The sequence below is a fragment of the Salvelinus namaycush genome, chromosome 24, assembly GCF_016432855.1.
Source record: "Salvelinus namaycush isolate Seneca chromosome 24, SaNama_1.0, whole genome shotgun sequence".
NCBI lineage: Eukaryota > Metazoa > Chordata > Actinopteri > Salmoniformes > Salmonidae > Salvelinus > Salvelinus namaycush.
Genome location: NC_052330.1, coordinates 5561008 through 5579088, shown reverse-complemented (window position 1 = coordinate 5579088; position 18081 = coordinate 5561008). Strand labels below are relative to the sequence as shown.

Below are 18081 nucleotides of genomic sequence, written 5' to 3'. Positions count from 1 at the left end.
CGTAGAGAGAAGTGCCTGAGACTTGGAACAAAGTATTCCAAAACCACACTAAATGGCAGGTAACACCTACTACATGCCCACCACATTAAAAACTTAAGTAACACGCACATTTGGAATAATAACAGTGCTCTCTCACAGCCTGTACTTAATGAACAGAGCTACTTATAACATTGTAATAACAGAACAGTTTAATATAATTTTAAAAAGTACATTTTCATGAACTTCATATTGCATTGTAATCATAGGAGCATTGCCATTCATCCATGGCAATGCAATGAGGCAATTTGTACAAAAAAAAGGCACAATCAATTTGCATTGATACAAGAAGCACATAAATAATCGACAGTAGTTGTTCCCGATGAAGTCGCTCGTCACCTAGAACAAGTTTTTCTGGTTTGTTTGCGTTTGGGTAGTTTTTTGGGCTGTGTCTCTCTGGGCGTAGCTCTTGCCCTGGGCTGGGACTTGCTGCTCCCGAGGAAGCGCCTCTCCACCTTCAGTACCTCCTCGTATACACAGCCAGGTTTAACCCCCAGGAGGAAGGAGAAGAGGTCCAACAGCCACACGTACATCCTGGGCAGAGTGGCCTCTACCTCCGCATAGTGGCTCTTACAAAACCTGAGGGGGGGGGGAATAAAACATGACAGATAAAACTCAATGGCGTTGTTTTAAAAGAAGGTACATGACCCCGGCTCTTTGTGTGCCTGGTGCAGTGCAATCCCTGTGAGGTGTGCAGTAAAGGCCAATCTGAAACAGTTGAATTGAACTTATATGGAGCAATGGAAATTCTGCAAGTAGAACCAAAAAGTTGGCAGATTTGCAAATGGGAGTATGTCTCACGTCCCTGCGCATGCGACTATTAACCACGGCTAATAACTAGTGTGTAAACAGCATATGACAGACATCCTGGTCCTCTCACCCAGACCATATTTAAAACAGAGCGCCCGTCATGGCCTTTTTGTTTCTATATGTATATTCACAAGTCACATCTCTACATTGTCTGCAAAAATTCTGAATGCATGCCTGCATGCTGGGAAAACCCATAGCCAGTGCTGTCTCTAGCTGAAACTAGGTTTTAAAAGGGATGCTTTAGATAGGCCCTACGGAGAGTGGAACCCTTGTGGGACAGGTTCGAAGGGAGTCGGTCTCCACAGCTAAAAGCATAGACCCCAGGTGTAGATCAACGCTGGGTGCAGTTTCCAATCACTATAGGATTCAGCCTCAGCAAACTGAGGAAGGTGGAAAGGAAAGAGTCGCTTGGTAGATTTGATCAGTGCCGACAGTGAAAACAGGCCCCCATCAGAGAGAGAGAGAACACAGGCCTGCATTCCCCCTCTCCTTCACCCAGCATATACAACCACCGCAGGCTCTCAGCAGTCTGGGAACTGTGCACTGAATGTTTATCATAGTTAAAAGACATCAGTTAGGATGTTTAGGTGAGGTGATTCAGGGTAACCCCAACAAGGGAAATATTAACTTAGACTCAGATGCAAGACGGGTACACTTCCCGCTCCTGCAAGCTGATCAACAGAGAAGTTAAGTCTTATGCTTGTTGCTGACTCTGCGGTTTACTTTGTGCATCACTAACTCTACCTTTAAGGCTGTTGTTTTTTTTGCAGGCAAGTTGACTGAGAACACATTCTCATTTACAGCAACAACCTCAGGAATAGTTACATGGGAGAGGAGGGGGATGAATGAGCCAATTGGAAGCTGAGGATTAGGTGGCCAGGATGGTATAAGGGCCAGATTGGGAATTTGCCAGGACACCAGGGTAAACACTCCTGCTCTTTAGTGACCACAGAGTCAGGACAACCGTTTAACATCCCATCCGAAAGACAACACCCTGCAAAGGGCAATGTTACCAATCACTGTCCTTGGGCATTGGAATCCTTTTGACCAGAGGAAAGAGTGCCTCCTACTGGCCCTCCAACACCACTTCCAGCAGCATCTGGTCTCCCATCCAGGGACTGACCAGGACCAACCCGGCTTAGCTTCAGTGGCAAGCCAGCAGCGGGATCCAGGGTGGTATGCTGCTGCAACCGGGTACTGGGCCTTACCTGGGCTTGCAGGCCCTCAGGGCTGGGTGCCAGTATTCTGGGTTGGAGGGCTGGAGGCTTGCCCCGCTCTGCCGGACACTGCTGTCCAGGGTCTGGTGGTGCAGGCTGGGCCCGTCCCAGACCTCCTCCCCCTCCTCCTCACCCCAGCGGAAACAGAAGCTGGAGGGAGGGGAGGATGGTGGGGCCACAGGGGAACCAGACAGTTTCTGGAAACTCAACTGGAGCTGCTCTGCAATACCTGGAGAAGGAGGGGGAAAAGTGAGGGTGCAGGAAATGGTGAGGGAAAAGGGTGTGGTTAGTTGGTGAGGGAAAGAGAAGGGGAGTAGTGAGATTAGGGTGGAGAAAAGGGAGAGATTAGCAATAGCAGAATGACACAGAGTACCAGTCAAGTTTGGACACACCTCCTCATTCAAGTTATTATTTTATTTATCTTTACTATTATCTACATTGTAGAATAATAGTGAAGATGTCAAAACTATGAAATAACACATATGAAATCATGTAGTAAGCAAAAAATAGTTAGTATCAAAATATTTGAGATTCTTCAAAGTAGCCACCCTTTGCCTTGATGACAGCTTTGCAAACTCTTGGCATTCTCTCAACCAGCTTCACCTGGAATACATGGAGTTCCCACATATGCTGAAAACTTGTTGGCTCCTTTTCCTTCACTCTGCGGTACAACTTATCCCAAACCATCAATTGGGTTGAGGTCAGGTGATTGTTGAGGCCAGGTCATCTGATGCAGCACTCCATCCCTCTCCTTCTTGGTCAAATAGCCCTTACACAGCTTGGAGGTGTGTTGGGTCATTGTCCTGTTAAACTCTGTCTCACAAAGACACGGCGGTTGGAACCAAAAATCTCAAATTTGGACTCATCAGATTTCCACCGGTCTAATGTCCATTGCTTGTGTGTCTTGGCCCAAACAAGTCTCTTCTTCTTATTGGTGTCCTTTAGTAGTGGTTTCTTTGCAGCAATTCGCCATGAAGGCTTGATTCACACAGTCTCCTCTGAACAGTTGATGTTGAGATGTGTCTATTACTTGAGCTCTGTGAAGCATTTATTTGGGCTGCAATTTCTGAGGCTGGTAACTCAAATGAACTTATCCTCTGCAGCAGAGGTAACTCTGGGTCTTCCTTTCCTGTGGCAGTCCTCATGAGAGCCAGTTTCATCATAGTGCTTGATGTTTTTTGCGACTGCACTTCAAAAAAAATATTAAAACGTTTTTGAAATGTTCCAGATGTACTGACCTTCATGTCTTAAAGTAATGACGGACTGTCTTTTCTCTCTGCTTATTTGAGCTGTTCTTGCCGTAATATGGACTTGGTCTTTTACCAAATAGGGCCATCTTCTGTTTTCCACCTCTACCGTGTCACAACACAACTGATTGCCTCAAACGCATTAAAAAGGAAAGAAATTCCACAAATTAACAAGGCACACCTGTTAATTGAAATGCATTCCAGGTGACTACCTCATGAAGCTGGTTGAGAGAATGCCAAGAGTGTACAAAGCTGTCATCAAGGCAAAGGGTGGCTACTTTGAAGAATCTCAAATCTATTTTGATTTGTCTAACACTTTTTTGGTTACTACACGATTCCATGTGTTATTTTGATGTCTTCACTATTATTCCACAATGTAGAAAACTATAAAAAATAAAGAAAAACCCTTGAATGAGTATGCGTGTCCAAACTTTGACTGGTACTGTACAGGCCAATGAGTGACAGCATGTTTGTGCCAGCTCTTTTTACAGCCCATTTGCCATACACTAAATAGCGGACATGAGCCAGCTCCGTTTTTCCTCTATCTGAACAGACTGATATGAGTGACACCTACGTCTCCTTTTGAGAACGACCGACTTGTCTTTCTTCGAGGTGTATAGAGGTTTCTGGGGCTTCCAATGCTTTCTGTGGAAATAAATGAAGTGGGTAAATACATTTATTTTATTATTCTTTATACTGACATTTGTGAAATGGAGGAGATAGATGAAGGGGTAGACACAGTAACAAGGGTGGACACAGGAATTGAACCCCAGTTTCCGGTGGGGAGCAGTATATGTGATTGAGCCGGATATGTTACCACTAGACCACAGTATCTGCACAGCCAACTTTAAAGAGAGCGCCAGTTAAAAGTGAGGTGTCTCACCTGGCTATGTTGTCCTGCTGTCTCCGTGCAGCTGTGGTCAGGGCAGTCTGCATTGCCTTGTACCACCTCCTCAGGTTAAAGCTGTTCCCATCTGTCGCACATAAAGAGAGGGATGAGTGCCAGACAGAATTTAGGACACTTGGCTTTTGGAATGTCCAACCGAGGAGACTTCCCAAAATAAGGGGCCATTTCCTAACTAGTCGCAAAAAAACAGGCTACCACTAGGAACTCACGGTCTTCATTTAAGTCTCATAAAGATCGGCTCTACTTCTTAAGAGAAGTCCGAATTTTCCATCTGCCTTTTAATTACAACAGAAAATAGCAAGGGGAAAATAAATATTTCAGCCCAGCCATGTAATCTACTCTCACAAACCCACTCTCACTTATCAGCTGTCAAATGGAAGTGAATGAAAAAAAGGCAGTCAGAAATCAAAGGAATGCAGACAAACAGTACATGCAACATTCCCCTGTTCCAAAGACAAGACCACACCTCAATGGCCGCTCTTTACCAAAAACGTTTAATCACAATGTGTAGGACAATACAAACTATGATTATCTGTGCTGAAAAAGATAAGATCATGTGAAATGTTAAACAGAACATAAGAAACGGCATTTACTGCCTTTAAAAGGCATTCCATTAGCTCAAACCCCTTCAGACACATATGTAAATAACTGTCTAAACACATGTAAATAACTGTTTCATTTATTCCTCTGTATGTACTATGCAACTCCTTATAGCCTTGGGCCAACTTCACACAAGACTCCTGAGAGATTATTCACATCGATGTCTTCTCAATGACGCAAAATAAAACATTCCACATCCATATCAGCCATCAGGAAGGGCTGGTTATTAACTTATCGCACCAAAGTGAGTGAGGTTTACCTGGGTTTTCCTTGTTTTGGTCACTTGCGTCACTGGATAAATCCCTAAAAACACAAACAGGAGAACTGCGTTAGATATGAGCAGCAGTAAAACAAATCACCAAAGTGCAATATCTTGCATAGGCATAGTGATCTAAACCATTTATGACATTTCTGTGCAACTGTTTACATGACCAGGGGCATGCAGACCTGATGTTCCAGTCTACATTGAGCTTCCTAAAGAACATTGTGGTTTCTAGACTGTGGTAAAATGTTGACATGGCTAACAGACTATGTAGTGCCTACTATGATTACGTAGTGTCTCAACACTACCCGAGTGGTCCGCAATGTAGTTTTAAAAACCTGTATTATGTACTGTCAATTAATGTTGACATTGACAATAGCAAAGGTACATTTTCTAGAGGTTCTCAAGAGACAATACTGTTGTGTGAACTTGTGAAATTCTCACGTCTCGGGTGCTTCCTCTGGAGGTCGCACCCGACAGTTGCCGCCCTCCGAGCACAGCAGTGTAAACAGAATTGTTTCACTGAGCTCAACATTCCTACAGTATATCAATGGTAATAGCAAAGCAATGTTTTTGAAACAGCTGAAATGTGTAGGCTAGACATTTTCCTTATATTTGAGACTTGTTTATTGAGTTTACTTGAAATGGCCTTTTTCTATGTCGATAATACCTAAAAATGTTGAGATATGCAAGTCAACATTTTTAGATATGCAAGTCAACATCTGTGCGTTTGTCTTGAAGCTAAAATGTGTTGTGTACAGACAAAAACATAAACCGTCTGCCCATGCTTGTGAATTGTTGCATTATTCAAGAGTGTAATATATGGTTGTTGCAGTAATTAAGAGTAATATGGTAGATGTGTGAAGAGTTGCTTGGTCAACGTTAACTAGTAGCTAGCTAGTTGAATAGTTTGCAATGCTTAACCTTCTGAGTCCTGGCTAGTGGTTACTGTGACATTTACGGTACTTTTGAGCTGGGAAGCAAGAACGTCAACCGACCCCTTGTCGTCTCGTAAACATTCCCGTCGCTAATGTGAATTGTAAAGTGTTTGTACATGTAAATTGAAATTGTACCTATGACTATTTGGTGAGAATAAGCCCTTAAATACATTTCTCTCCCTCTAGTTAACAGACGGCATAGCTACCACTCAGTGTGGTCGTCTAGTTTGAAGAGCAGCTTCATGGCGATGATGATCAGGGCAGCAGCCTGGACATCGTAGTGTGGGAGAGGGGATCTGGACCTCATGGGTTCAAAGGTCACGGACGACTCCATACCAGCCTTCTCCATGATCCTGCACACCCAGTCATGCAGCTCGTCTGAAAAAGAAAATAAGTACTGGTTGATTGGAATAACTTGTGTTGAGACTGGAGTTACACTTTGTAAAGTAAAATAAATAAATAATTGAATATAAAAAGGGGAACGCAGGTATAAACAACTACAAAAAAAAACCCTACTGGTGTCTCCTCTTTAAAGTGACTGACACAAATGAACCAACGGACAGCAAAAGAGTTAAGAGTGTGTAGTTGGCTTGGCAGACCCACCGGGCAGGTTGACTTCGGTGAGGTAGCGGAGAGTGAGCAGGGAGGGGTGCAGCAGGCAGTCCAGGGTGATGGGGGGGAAGAGGGGTAGCTCCAGGAACACAGCCAGGGTCTGGGCCTCCTTGTGCAGGTGGCTGTAAGAGGGGATAGACTAGGGAACACACACACACAGAGATGATTTAATCTCGTCTTCTATGCAAGGAATTCCTTTGGAGGATCAGGAGAAGACTTCAAGACAATATATGCAAATGCAGAGCGGGGCAACAGGTGTATTGGCGTGTGGGGACAAGCAGCAGTTTCTGTTGCACCTGAGCCAACATTTGGATGTCTTCATACATGTTTCAATGAGAGTAGCGTGGTACAGTGGTCTGACGACAAGACCACAGAACAAGATTGTGGTTTTGCCCCCCCCCCCAGAACACATGCTGGAACCACACAAATTCCAAGCAGTGGATCTGTTGCCTAGACGAAGCTTAACCACATATATAATACCATTAGTAGTACTGCTCATGACTACTTAGGCTTACACACAGCTGTGTTTCATACTCAACACGGCCACAACACGAGAGTCAGTGTGCCAACAGGAAATAGTACGGCAATGTACTCATTCTTCTACACTGGGACGTTGTTGTGGAATGCCTTTTAAAACGGTCTCAGTCCAGGAGTGTTAAAAAAAAAGAAAAAAAAAGGGACAGGTCAACAGGTCATTTTTGTTGAGTAGCTGAATGACTGAAAGGCATTTATGTCAGGCAGAGGTGTGGCCCAGAGGCCATCGTAACGTTACAGTTTAACTGATAACGATGTAGATTTATTAATGTATAATGCATTTAGAGTCCAGGAGGACAAATGACGGAATCACGATAGGTTGACTGTACTTTTATTTCCCTGTATCTTTCATTTTTGCGTTGTTTATTTGTTCTATGCTGTGTGATGCAGAACGATTACAATTCTTTTATTTTGTTTGTATTCCGTCAGGGACCACGTTGGACAAAAGTGGAATTGCTTTAACGTGTTCTCGCCTAGGTTGTACTCGGCGCCTCTTTTCCCCAATAAATCAACAACTAAATGTGAGCTCTCACCTCCACTCTGAAGATGAGTGAGTCTCGGCCGTAGAGCCTCATCTCCTCTGGGAAGTCCTCGTAGGCGTTCACATAGGGGATGTGGCCCCCATTCACAAACCTGCCCAGCACAGAGAGAGACGCTCAATAGGCAGGGACACAAAGCTTGAGACTTAACGTGAAAATTTACTTCCTTTTACTTGTTTTTTATTTTTTATTTTATTATCTTTAACCTACATTTAATCCCAATTTGTCTTAATGAAATCAAAAATGGTAAAATGTGTATATATTAAATTCAATACAACTTTGTTCATATTCTCTTCCACCCATGTTTCCGCCATCTCCCCTTGGCCCTGACCTGAGCAGGTCTGCCAGTGTGATGGCCTCTCTGGCCCACAGCAGGGCCAGGTGGCACAGTGCCAGGGTCTTGGGCATGCTCATCAACCCCTGGCTCCTCCTCTGGCGCGGGGTCAGGTACGAGACGGCGTCAATAGAACCGGAACACACAGAGGAGCCTCCGTCACTGGTGTGACCTGGGGAGCACGCACACATATTGGAAAACACACACACAGATGCATGTACACTCATATGTAATGATTGCGTGTGGCTAGTGTGCATAGGTACATTGGCTGTTCAGCATACTTGTGTTGTTTACTGTACCTGAGACAGAGCCTCCTCCACTGGCCCAATCTCCATCCCCGTCTGTCTCAGAGACAGACATCATAGAGTCACTCATCACTGACGACTCCGGAGCACTGTCTGACTCCCCAGAGCCCTGAGAACGCTAGGGAGGGCAACAAGAAGAAAAAAAAGTGGAAATAAGAAGGGGAGACAGAGACAGACACGCAAAATAAATGACACAGCAACCAAAGGAAGGCGAGGTGTGTGTAGGTGTACTGTTATCATCTGAGCGCTGCAAACGTGCAACTAAACGTATTCAATCTCAAAGCACACATTGAGTGAACGTCTCGTCGACCGTCCGCCAGAAGGGGGCGACAAGACAGGGAAAGTGTGCCACTTCATCAGAAAGTGCCATTTTGCTTGCAGTGATGAGAATACTGACCAGTCTAAATTTCCCATCATGCACAGGATTCTTGGTGTAGGCCTGTCGGCTCTTCTGTAGGTACATTCTCCAAAACTGACACAGCACGTCATCCTACAAAACACAGACCATACAAGACACCTACAGAACTTGTCGAGTGTCTACATTGACGTAAAATAGCAGTATTTGGCTTTACTTTCCGGTTTCTCGGAGACAGATGAAACATTTCAATAGAGATTCTCTATAGAGCATCTATAGAGCATGCTAGTAGTCCTAGCAGTCCAGGACTACTAGGCGTAATCTGTGTCCGGGAAACCGCTCTCCTGTGTTCCCTCTGACAGACCTTGAACTGTGGGCAGACTCCCATGGCCAGGAGAGCCTCAGCCTGGTGCTTTAGGATGAACTGAAAGCCCTCACACACCATCCACGCTCGCCCTTGCTCTGAAACACAGTCACAAATAAGTCAGGCACATACAGAACAAACAACAAAAAACGAATCAAAATGATTTGCTTGTAGGAATCAATGACACAGGAGAGTGGAGACCAACCTAGTTTTTTCCTTCTGGTTCCCTTGGAGATGGAGGACACTCTGCTGGTACCAATCATAAGAGTGTTTGTATCCACAACTTCTTTTGTTCTCTGCGTAGAGAATTTGCAGATAAAAAAAATAATTAAAAAAAAATGGTTGTCCACGTGTGCCTCCCAAATGGCACCCTATTAACTAGTACACTGCCTTGACCAGGGCCCATAGGGCTACGGTCCCAAAGTAGTGCACCAAATAGGGAATACGGTGCCATTTGGGATGTAGCCCATGACTACTTCAACATGAAGCGATCTTGAATAGGAGTGAAAGGCGAGTGCTTACCTCGATGACATTATGACAGGACCTGCAGTAGAACCGACCCTCATCCGACACCCCCCAGTCCACCTCTCCACACTGGCCACAGATATCGCTGTAGCCCCCCTATAATCAAATCCAATTTTTAGAATGGCGCATTATGCATAGTATTACATACCCACAGAGACATCAGGTCCATCGATCCATAACAACATATGAGAGCATGTAGCTAGCTGCGGCAACAATTGAAGCTGAGGGCCACGCTATAACTCGACTGTAGGACCCATTTTGAACTACTTGTGTGGTTGTTGTGTTGTCTATATACTTTGCCCGTCTTTGTATATTCCACTTCATTTGTACTCTAGAGGGAACTATATGTTGGGTCATGGGTCACTGTCACATGTCTATAGGCACACAGGTGACTAGGAACTGTAATCAGGGATGCTGCAGTATGGAGAGAGCATAGTCACAGAACAATGAGACCAATATTAGGCGGTGAGAGAAAGCCCAGTGGCTGGCAGTGGAAGAAAATGCAGCGAGATGGATTTTGGCCGACATTCTACAAATTCTCTCATCGATGAAACATTTTATCTCAATACAGTTATGTTTCCCAAACTAGAATCTGTTACTAACAGAGTGATCAAAGTTTTGTAGACTTCACCCTTTGCCAAAGTTGTAAAAAATTGCGTTGTTTAGGAGTGCAAGTGCGAAATTAGTAATTGCACTACACACACTTCAGAGTAGGCGTTCCCTAAAAGAAATATGCAAATAGAGTGCCTTGCAAAAGTATTCATCCCCCTTGGCGTTTTTCCTATTTTGTTGCAATTACAACCTGCAATTTAAATGGATGTTTATTTGGATTTCATGTAATGGACATACACAAAATAGTCCAAATTGGTGAAGTGAAAGAAATAAAAATGTTTACAAAAATTAAAAACTGAAAAGTTTGCTTTGAAGCCCCTAAATAAGATCTGGTGCAACCAATTACCTTCAGAAGTCACATAATTGGTTAAATAAAGTCCACCTGTGTGCAATCTAAGTGTCAAATGATCGGTCACATGATCTCAGTTCTGAAAGGCCCCAGATTCTTTAACACCACTAAGCAAGGCGCACCACCAAGACCAAGGAGCTCTCCAAACAGGTCAGGGACAAAGTTGTGGAGAAGCACACTACAGGGTTGGGTTATAACAAAATCTGAAACTTTCAACACCCCCGGCGCACCATTAAATCCATTATTAAAAAATTGAAAGAATATGTCACCACAACAAACCTGCCAAGAGAGGGCCGCCCACCAAAACTCACAGACCAGGCAAGGTGGTCATTAATCAGAGAGGCAACAAAGAGATGGCGGCGATTGGAGTATCTGTCCATAGGACCACTTTAAGCTGTACACTCCACAGAACTGGGCTTTACAGAAGAATGGCCAGAAAAAAAGCCACTGCTTAAAGAAAAATAAGCCAAAAGGCACGTGGGAGACTCCCCAAACATATGGAAGGAGGGACTCTGGTCAGATGATAATAAAAATTTAGCTTTTTGGCCATTATGGAAAACGCTATGTCTGGCGCAAACCCAACACCTCATCACCCCGAGAACAACATCCCCACAGTGATGCGTGGTGGCAGCATCATGCTGTAGGATGTTTTTCCTCAGCAAGGACTGGGAAACTGGTCAGAAGTGAAGGAATGATGGATGGTGCTAAATACAGGGAAATTCTTGAGGGAAACCTGTTTGTCTTCCAGAGATTTGAGAATGGGACTGAGGGTCACCTTCCAGCAGGACAATAACCCTAAGCATACTGCTAAAGCAACACTCAAGTGGTTTAAAGGGGAAACATTTAAATGTATTGGAATGGCCTAGTCAAAGCCCAGACCTCAATCCAATTGAGAATCTGGTATTTTACCTTTATTTATCCAGGTAGGCTAGTTGAGAACAAGTTCTCATTTACAACTGCGACCTGGCCAAGATAAAGCAAAGTAGTTCGACACATACAGTTACACATTGAATAAAAAGACAGTCAATAATACAGTAGAAAGTCTATATACAGTGTGTGCAAATGAGGTAAGGCAATAAATAGGCCATGGTGGCGAAGTAATTACAATATAGCAATTAAACACTGGAATGGTAGATGTGCAGAAGATGAATGTGCAAGTAGACATACTGGGGTGCAAAGGAGCAAGATAAATAAATACAGTATGGGGATGAGGTAGTTGGATGGGCTATTTACAGGTGGGCTATGTACAGGTGCAGTGATCTGTGAGCTGCTTTGACAGCTGGTGCTTAAAGCTAGTGAGGGAGATATGGGTCTCCAGCTTCAGTGATTTTTGCAGTTCGTTCCAGTCATTGGCAGCAGAGAACTGGAAGGAAAGGCGGCCAAAGGAGGAATTGGCTTTGGGGGTGACCAGTGGGATATACCTGCTGGAGCGCGTGCTGCTATGGTGACCAGTGAGCTGAGATAAGGCGGGGGTTTACCTAGCAAAGACTTGTAGATGACCTGGAGCCAGTGAGTTTGGTGACGAGTACGAAGCGAGGGCCAGTCAACAAAAGCGTACAGGTCGCAGTGGTGGGTAGTATATGGGGCTTTGGTAACAAAACGGATGGCACTGTGATAGAGTTCATCCAATTTGCTGAGTAGAGTGTTGGAGGCTATTTTGTAAATGACATCACCGAAGTCGAGGATCGGTAGGATGGTCAGTTTTACGAGGGTATGTTTGGCAGCATGAGTGAAGGATGCTTTGTTGCGAAATAGGAAGCTGATTCTAGATTTAATTTTGGATTGGAGAGGTTTAATGCGAGTCTGGAGGAGAGTTCAGTCTAACCAGACACCTAGGTATTTGTAGTTGTCCACATATTCTAAGTCAGAACCGTCCAGAGTAGTGATGCTGGACGGACGGGCAGCGATCGGTTGAAGAGCATGCATTTAGTTTTGCTTGCATTTAAGAGCAGTTGGAGGCCATGGAAGGAGAGTTGTATGGCATTAAAGCTCGTCTGGAGGTTAGTTAACACAGTGTCCAAAGAAGGGCCAGAATTATACAGAATGGTGTCGTCTGTGTAGAGGTGGATCAGAGAATCACCAGCAGCAAGAGCGACATCATTGATGTATACAGAGAAGAGAGTCGGCCCGAGAATTGAACCCTGTGGCACCCCATAGAGACTGCCAGAGGTCCAGACAACAGGCCCTCTGATTTGACACACTGAACTCTGAGAAGTAGTTAGTGAACCAGGCGAGGCAATCATTTGAGAAACCAAGGCTGTTGAGTCTGCCGATAAGAATGTGGCGATTGACAGAGTCGAAAGCCTTGGCCAGGTCGATGAACACGGATGCACAGTAATGTCTCATCAATGGCGGTTATGATATCGTTTAGGACCTTGAGCGTGGCTGAGGTGCACCCATGACCAGCTCTGAAACCAGATTGCATTGCGGAGAAGGTACGGTGGGATTCGAAATGGTCGGTAATCTGTTTGTTAACTTGGCTTTCGAAGACCTTAGAAAGGTAGGGTAGGATAGATATAGGATGACTTAAAGACTGCTGTACACAAGCGGAACCCATCCTACTGGAAATGGCTGGTGCAGTTTTGCCTTGAAGAATGGGTCAAAATCCCAGTGTAGTTGAAGTGTCAGATAAAGCATATTGCTGTAATTGTGATGGGAATCATGTTCCCGGAGTGCCATGTAAGGATGAAGGAGGTCATAGTAGCTAGGATCAGGGCTACAGTTGAAGTCGGAAGTTTACATTCACTTACTTAGGTTGGAGTCATTAAAACTCGTTTTTCAAACACTCCACAAATTTATTCTTAACAAACTATAGTTTTGGCAAGTCAGTTAGGACATCTTTGTGCATGACACAAGTCATTTTTCCAACAATTGTTTACAGACAGATTATTTCACTTATAATCCACTGCATCACAATTCCAGTGGGTCAGAAGATTACATACAATAAGTTGACTGTGCCTTTAAACAGCTTGGAAAATTCCAGAAAATGATGTCATGGCTTTAGAAGCTTCTGATAGGCTAATTGACATCATTTGGGTCAATTGGAGGTGTACCTGTGGATGTATTTCAAGACCTACCTTCAAACTCAGTGCCTCTTTGCTTGGCATCATGGGAAAATCAAAAGAAGTCAGCCAAGTCTGGTTCATCCTTGGGAGCAATCAACCAACGCCTGAAGGTACCACGTTCATCTATACAACAATAGTATGCATGTAGACACCATGGGACCACGCAGCCGTCATACTGCTCAGGAAGGAGACGCGTTCTGTCTCCGAAAGATAAACGTACTTTGGTGTGAGAAGTGAGAAATAATCCCAGAACAACAGCAAAGGACCTTGTGAAGATGCTGGAGGAAACAGGTACACATGTATCTATATCCACAGTAAAATGAGTCCAATATCGACATAACCTGAAAGGCCGCTCATCAAGGAAGAAGCCACTGCTCCAAAACCGCCATAAAAAAGCCAGACTACGGTTTGCAACTGTACATGGGGACAAAGATCGTACTTTTTGGAGAAATGTCCTCCGGTCTGATGAAACAAAAATAGAACTGTTTGGCCATAATGACCATCGTTATGTTTGGAGGAAAAAGAGGGATGCTTGCAAGCCGAAGAAAACCATCCCAACCGTGAAGCACGGGGGTGGCAGCATCATGTTGTGGGGGTGCTTTGCTGCAGGAGGGACTGGTGCACTTCACAAAATAGATGGCATCATGAGGAAAGGAAAATTGTGTATATATTGAAGCAACATCTCAAGACATCAGTATGGAAGTTAAAGCTTGGTCGCAAATGGGTCTTTCAAATGGACAATGACCCCAAGCATACTTCCAAAGTTGTGGAAAAATGGCTTAAGGACAACAAAGTCAAGGTGTTGGAGTGGCCATCACTAAACCCTGACCTCAATCCTATAGAACATTTGTGGGCAGAACTGAAAAAGCGTGTGCGAGCAAGGAGGCCTAGAAACCTGACTGTTACACCAGCTCTGTCAGGAGGAATGGGCCAAAATTCACCCAATTTATTGTGGGAAGCTTATGGAAGGCTACCTGAAACATTTGACCCAAGTTAAACAATTTAAAGGCAATGCTACCAAATACTAATTGAGTGTATGTAAACTTCTGACCCACTGGGAATGTGATGAAAGAAATAAAAGCTGAAATAATTCTCTACTATTATTCTGACATTTCACAATCTTAAAATAACGTGGTGATCCTAACTGACCTAAGACAGGGAATTTTTACAGGATTAAATGTCAGGAATTGTGAAACTGAGTTTAAATGTATTTGGCTAAGGTGCATGTGAACTTACAACTTCAACTGTATCTAGCAGGTCTATGTGGAGGCAGTGAAAATAGCTGAAAGAGTGAGTAGAGATGTGATGGTAGTGGATGTCCCAGTCTGCAGTGAATGCCATGCAGGGGAAGGATCCCAACGCACTAACAACAAAGGTGGACTTTGTTGCGTTTATAGCGCAAGTGATAAATTGCGCTAGTCAAACTAATAAAATGTAAGAAGCTAGACATCATTGTGAAGGAGGCAAATAGATCTCCAGGACTTTACAACCAAAATGTTACAGGGAATACTCAAGAGGTTCCACGTCCCAGTGGGATTGTTAGAAATGCAGCGCTCACTATAGACAGGTCGTGACCAGCCTCACATTCCAGTACAGTAGGTGGCGGTGTAAGCACCCGTCAGTTGTTTGCGGTCTGCGAATACAAACTTGAAGAAAATGACAGGCCGTTGTCTATCTTAGGTTAGTTATTAAAAATAAATTGTTGATACAGTTCTTACCACAGAACGTTGGTAGCACCTTAATTGTGGAGGACGTACTCATGGTAATGGCTGGAGCGGAATGATATCAAATACGTCAAACATGGTTTCCGTGAGTTTGATGACATGCTATTTGTTCCGTTTCAGCCATTATGAGCCGTTCTTACCGTCAATATATTTATACCTGCTATACGCCTATGGTAAAATCTTCCATTAAGGGGTTCTTAAATGTTTGACTTTACCTGCTAATACATGGGAAAAAGAAAGAATCTGCGTTTGAAAAGCGTTTTGTTTTGCACGCTCTTTAAACATTTTCAATCGCAACTGTGTTTGCTTGTGGCTAAAAAATGAACATTTTGCTAGGTTAGATAGCCACTAACGTTACAACAAGAAAATGTTTTTCAGATCAATCTGGCAGGTATACAAGTTTAAATTAGCATAAAGACTTTAACACGTCCTACTTTTTACTTGTACAACCTACCGTTTGTTCTTCGTCCATTTTCACACACTTTAGTTTGTTTCACATTGGTGAACTCTCACGTGTTGGTTTATTGTGGTGGAATAGGAACTTCCTGTGTGTTACCAATAAGTCCACCCGACAGGAATCAACATGATTTTACTGTGCATCACAAGCACATGTGCAAAAACGTATTGCCAAGGGGTATACATTCAAAATAATAATAAATACATGTTTTTTTTACTATATCTGAACTACAGAGAATAAAACAATTACAGATATTTAATATCTGAAAAGTATTTTAGCCTGCTCATTCAGGTGGGTTGCAAGTCCAATGTCTGATGTCTCCCTATAGAGGGCAACATTGACTGCAGGAGAATGAGAGCGTACTGTTTGTTGTAGCTTGTAGTTATCACCTGAGTCATCCATTACAGTAATTGTTGTGATTTTCCATACCCGAGGCCTCTGCTCTATAATTGCCCTGCTTTACTTGATTATGTCATGAGTTGGTGTATGTGTATGAGTGGCGTTGGTGCTGATTGTGCTGTGTGACAGGATTGGAGCTAGCACCATGGAAACCACAAGAAAGAAGAAGAGGGTGTGTAGATGGATTCATTGTTTGGTAAATCCATTTGTAAGTATAAGTATAGCTTGAGTCATACATTCAGACATCAGAATTCTTCTTATATTACTCCAGTTAATCATGCCAACGTCTATACATACGGTCATCTGTCCCTGAATACTCATCAGTGGAGGCTGCTGAAGGGAGGAAGGCTCATAATAATGGCTGGAATGGAGTGTAATGAATGAAAACCATGCTGTTGATACCATTCCATTGAGTCCATTCCAGCCATTATTATGAGCCGTTCTCCCCTCAGCAGCCTCCACTGATACTCATTCACTACTTCCCACAAATCTGAAAGCATTGGATTGGTGGCGGGCTCGAGAGAGTTTCCAACATATTTCTTACACCAGCCATTTCCTTTCAAATCAGTTAAGGGAAATGAACAAGTGCACACTTTGGGAAAAAGGAGATATAACTGGGACGAAGACACAGACGTGCCCGATTTCTGTTGACAGAACAACAGAGCCATCTGGAGAGTGTTTATGGGGGCTTTGTTATGTTTTTGCAGATACAGATACTGCGTCCCAAATGGCTCCATATCCCCTATATCCCTCAAACTCAACTCTGGACCTCGAAGAAAATTCCACTGCATGTTTTCATTGTTTCCCTCTAATCTGATTTAGACCTGGGAAACCAGATGTGTGCAATTAATTATCAGCTAGAACAGAAAGCCAGCAGGCTCCGGACCTCGTAGGGTAAGAGTTTAATACCCCTGCACTATATAGTGTACTACTTTTGACTAGAGACCTATGGGTCCTGGACAAAAGTACTGTACTTGATAGGGAATACGGTGCCATTTGGGAATGCAGACAAAGTGGGCTATGCTCCTCTTTCACAGCATCATTTTTTATCAGGTTTGAGTCAGAGCTCACTGTTGCCGGCTGGCTGAATTTAATCTTCCATCCCTAAGAGCAACATTAAACGTTAACACCACTTCTCCTTGTAATGACACAGGAGTCACTTTTGACCGGGACCCATAGGGCACCCTATTCCCAAATGGCACCGGCCCGTTCCAAAGGGCACCCTATTACCTATATAGTGCCTGTTGTTAGTACAATGGTGTGATGGCTGGTGGTGGTGTGTTTTAAGTTAAACCAAGCCTATCGTTTTCCCCACAGAAGAGCTACCTGAACGTGAGATGCCTGCCTGCCTTAGCCTCCAAAGGAACCAATTTTATGATTTGCTGCCCCTCAGGCTGACTACTGCATTATTTATGCAAAGCAAAACCCTGTTGCCTATGGAAATCAGTAACAGTCAGTAACTGCCTGTCTGTGTCCCTGCCTGCCTGTCTTCCTGCCTGCCTGCCTGCCTGCCTGCCTGCCACAAACACAGGACAGTTTGAAATGCCCTGCTGCTGCTCTTGCTTTGTGATTCCTTTTGTGTTTCACAAATGGTGGAGGAGGAGGAGGAGATGGGCGTAGGTTGTCAGGTGATGTAGGCTTTGTGATAAGTCTGTTGGAAAATCCCACAGAAAAGGCGCATGCGGAGTCTGATAGCCTAGCGTTGCATGCCACAGTCATAAATATTTCAGTCTTTTTTTATTCCCTCTCTCTATCTCTCTATCACCACCCTCTCCCACTCCGCACAATGATAATGGCTCTACAGCTGCAGCATTGGGCAAAAACTGTGCTTTTTATTTTGTACTCTCTTCACTTCAGGCTGTGGAAATGTGTCCTCCTAGTCTCTCAATT

The 18081-nt window shown here is 43.9% G+C and overlaps 1 protein-coding gene across 1 annotated transcript; it reads right to left on the bottom strand.

Moving 5' to 3' along the window:
• Positions 1 to 140: 140 nt before the first annotated feature.
• taf1b (TATA box binding protein (Tbp)-associated factor, RNA polymerase I, B) lies at positions 141 to 15881 on the bottom strand. The gene is made up of 15 exons (XM_038962973.1): positions 15790 to 15881; positions 9583 to 9681; positions 9266 to 9356; positions 9061 to 9158; positions 8739 to 8831; positions 8336 to 8459; positions 8034 to 8208; positions 7697 to 7796; positions 6621 to 6768; positions 6224 to 6395; positions 5077 to 5120; positions 4194 to 4284; positions 3885 to 3955; positions 2055 to 2292; positions 141 to 615 (listed from the first exon to the last, which is right to left on the bottom strand). The coding sequence occupies exons 1-15, from the start codon at positions 15805 to 15807 to the stop codon at positions 372 to 374; spliced, it is 1806 nt and encodes a 601-aa protein (XP_038818901.1). The 5' UTR covers positions 15808 to 15881; the 3' UTR covers positions 141 to 371.
• Between the last annotated feature and the right edge of the window lie 2200 nt (positions 15882 to 18081).

Coding starts and splice junctions, on each gene's coding strand:
- taf1b (XM_038962973.1), bottom strand. Junction 6,769..7,696: donor CACTCATCTTCAGAGTGGAG/GTGAGAGCTCAC, acceptor TGTGTTCCCTAG/TCTATCCCCTCTTACAGCCA. Junction 616..2,054: donor CTGAGGGCCTGCAAGCCCAG/GTAAGGCCCAGT, acceptor CCCCCCCCTCAG/GTTTTGTAAGAGCCACTATG.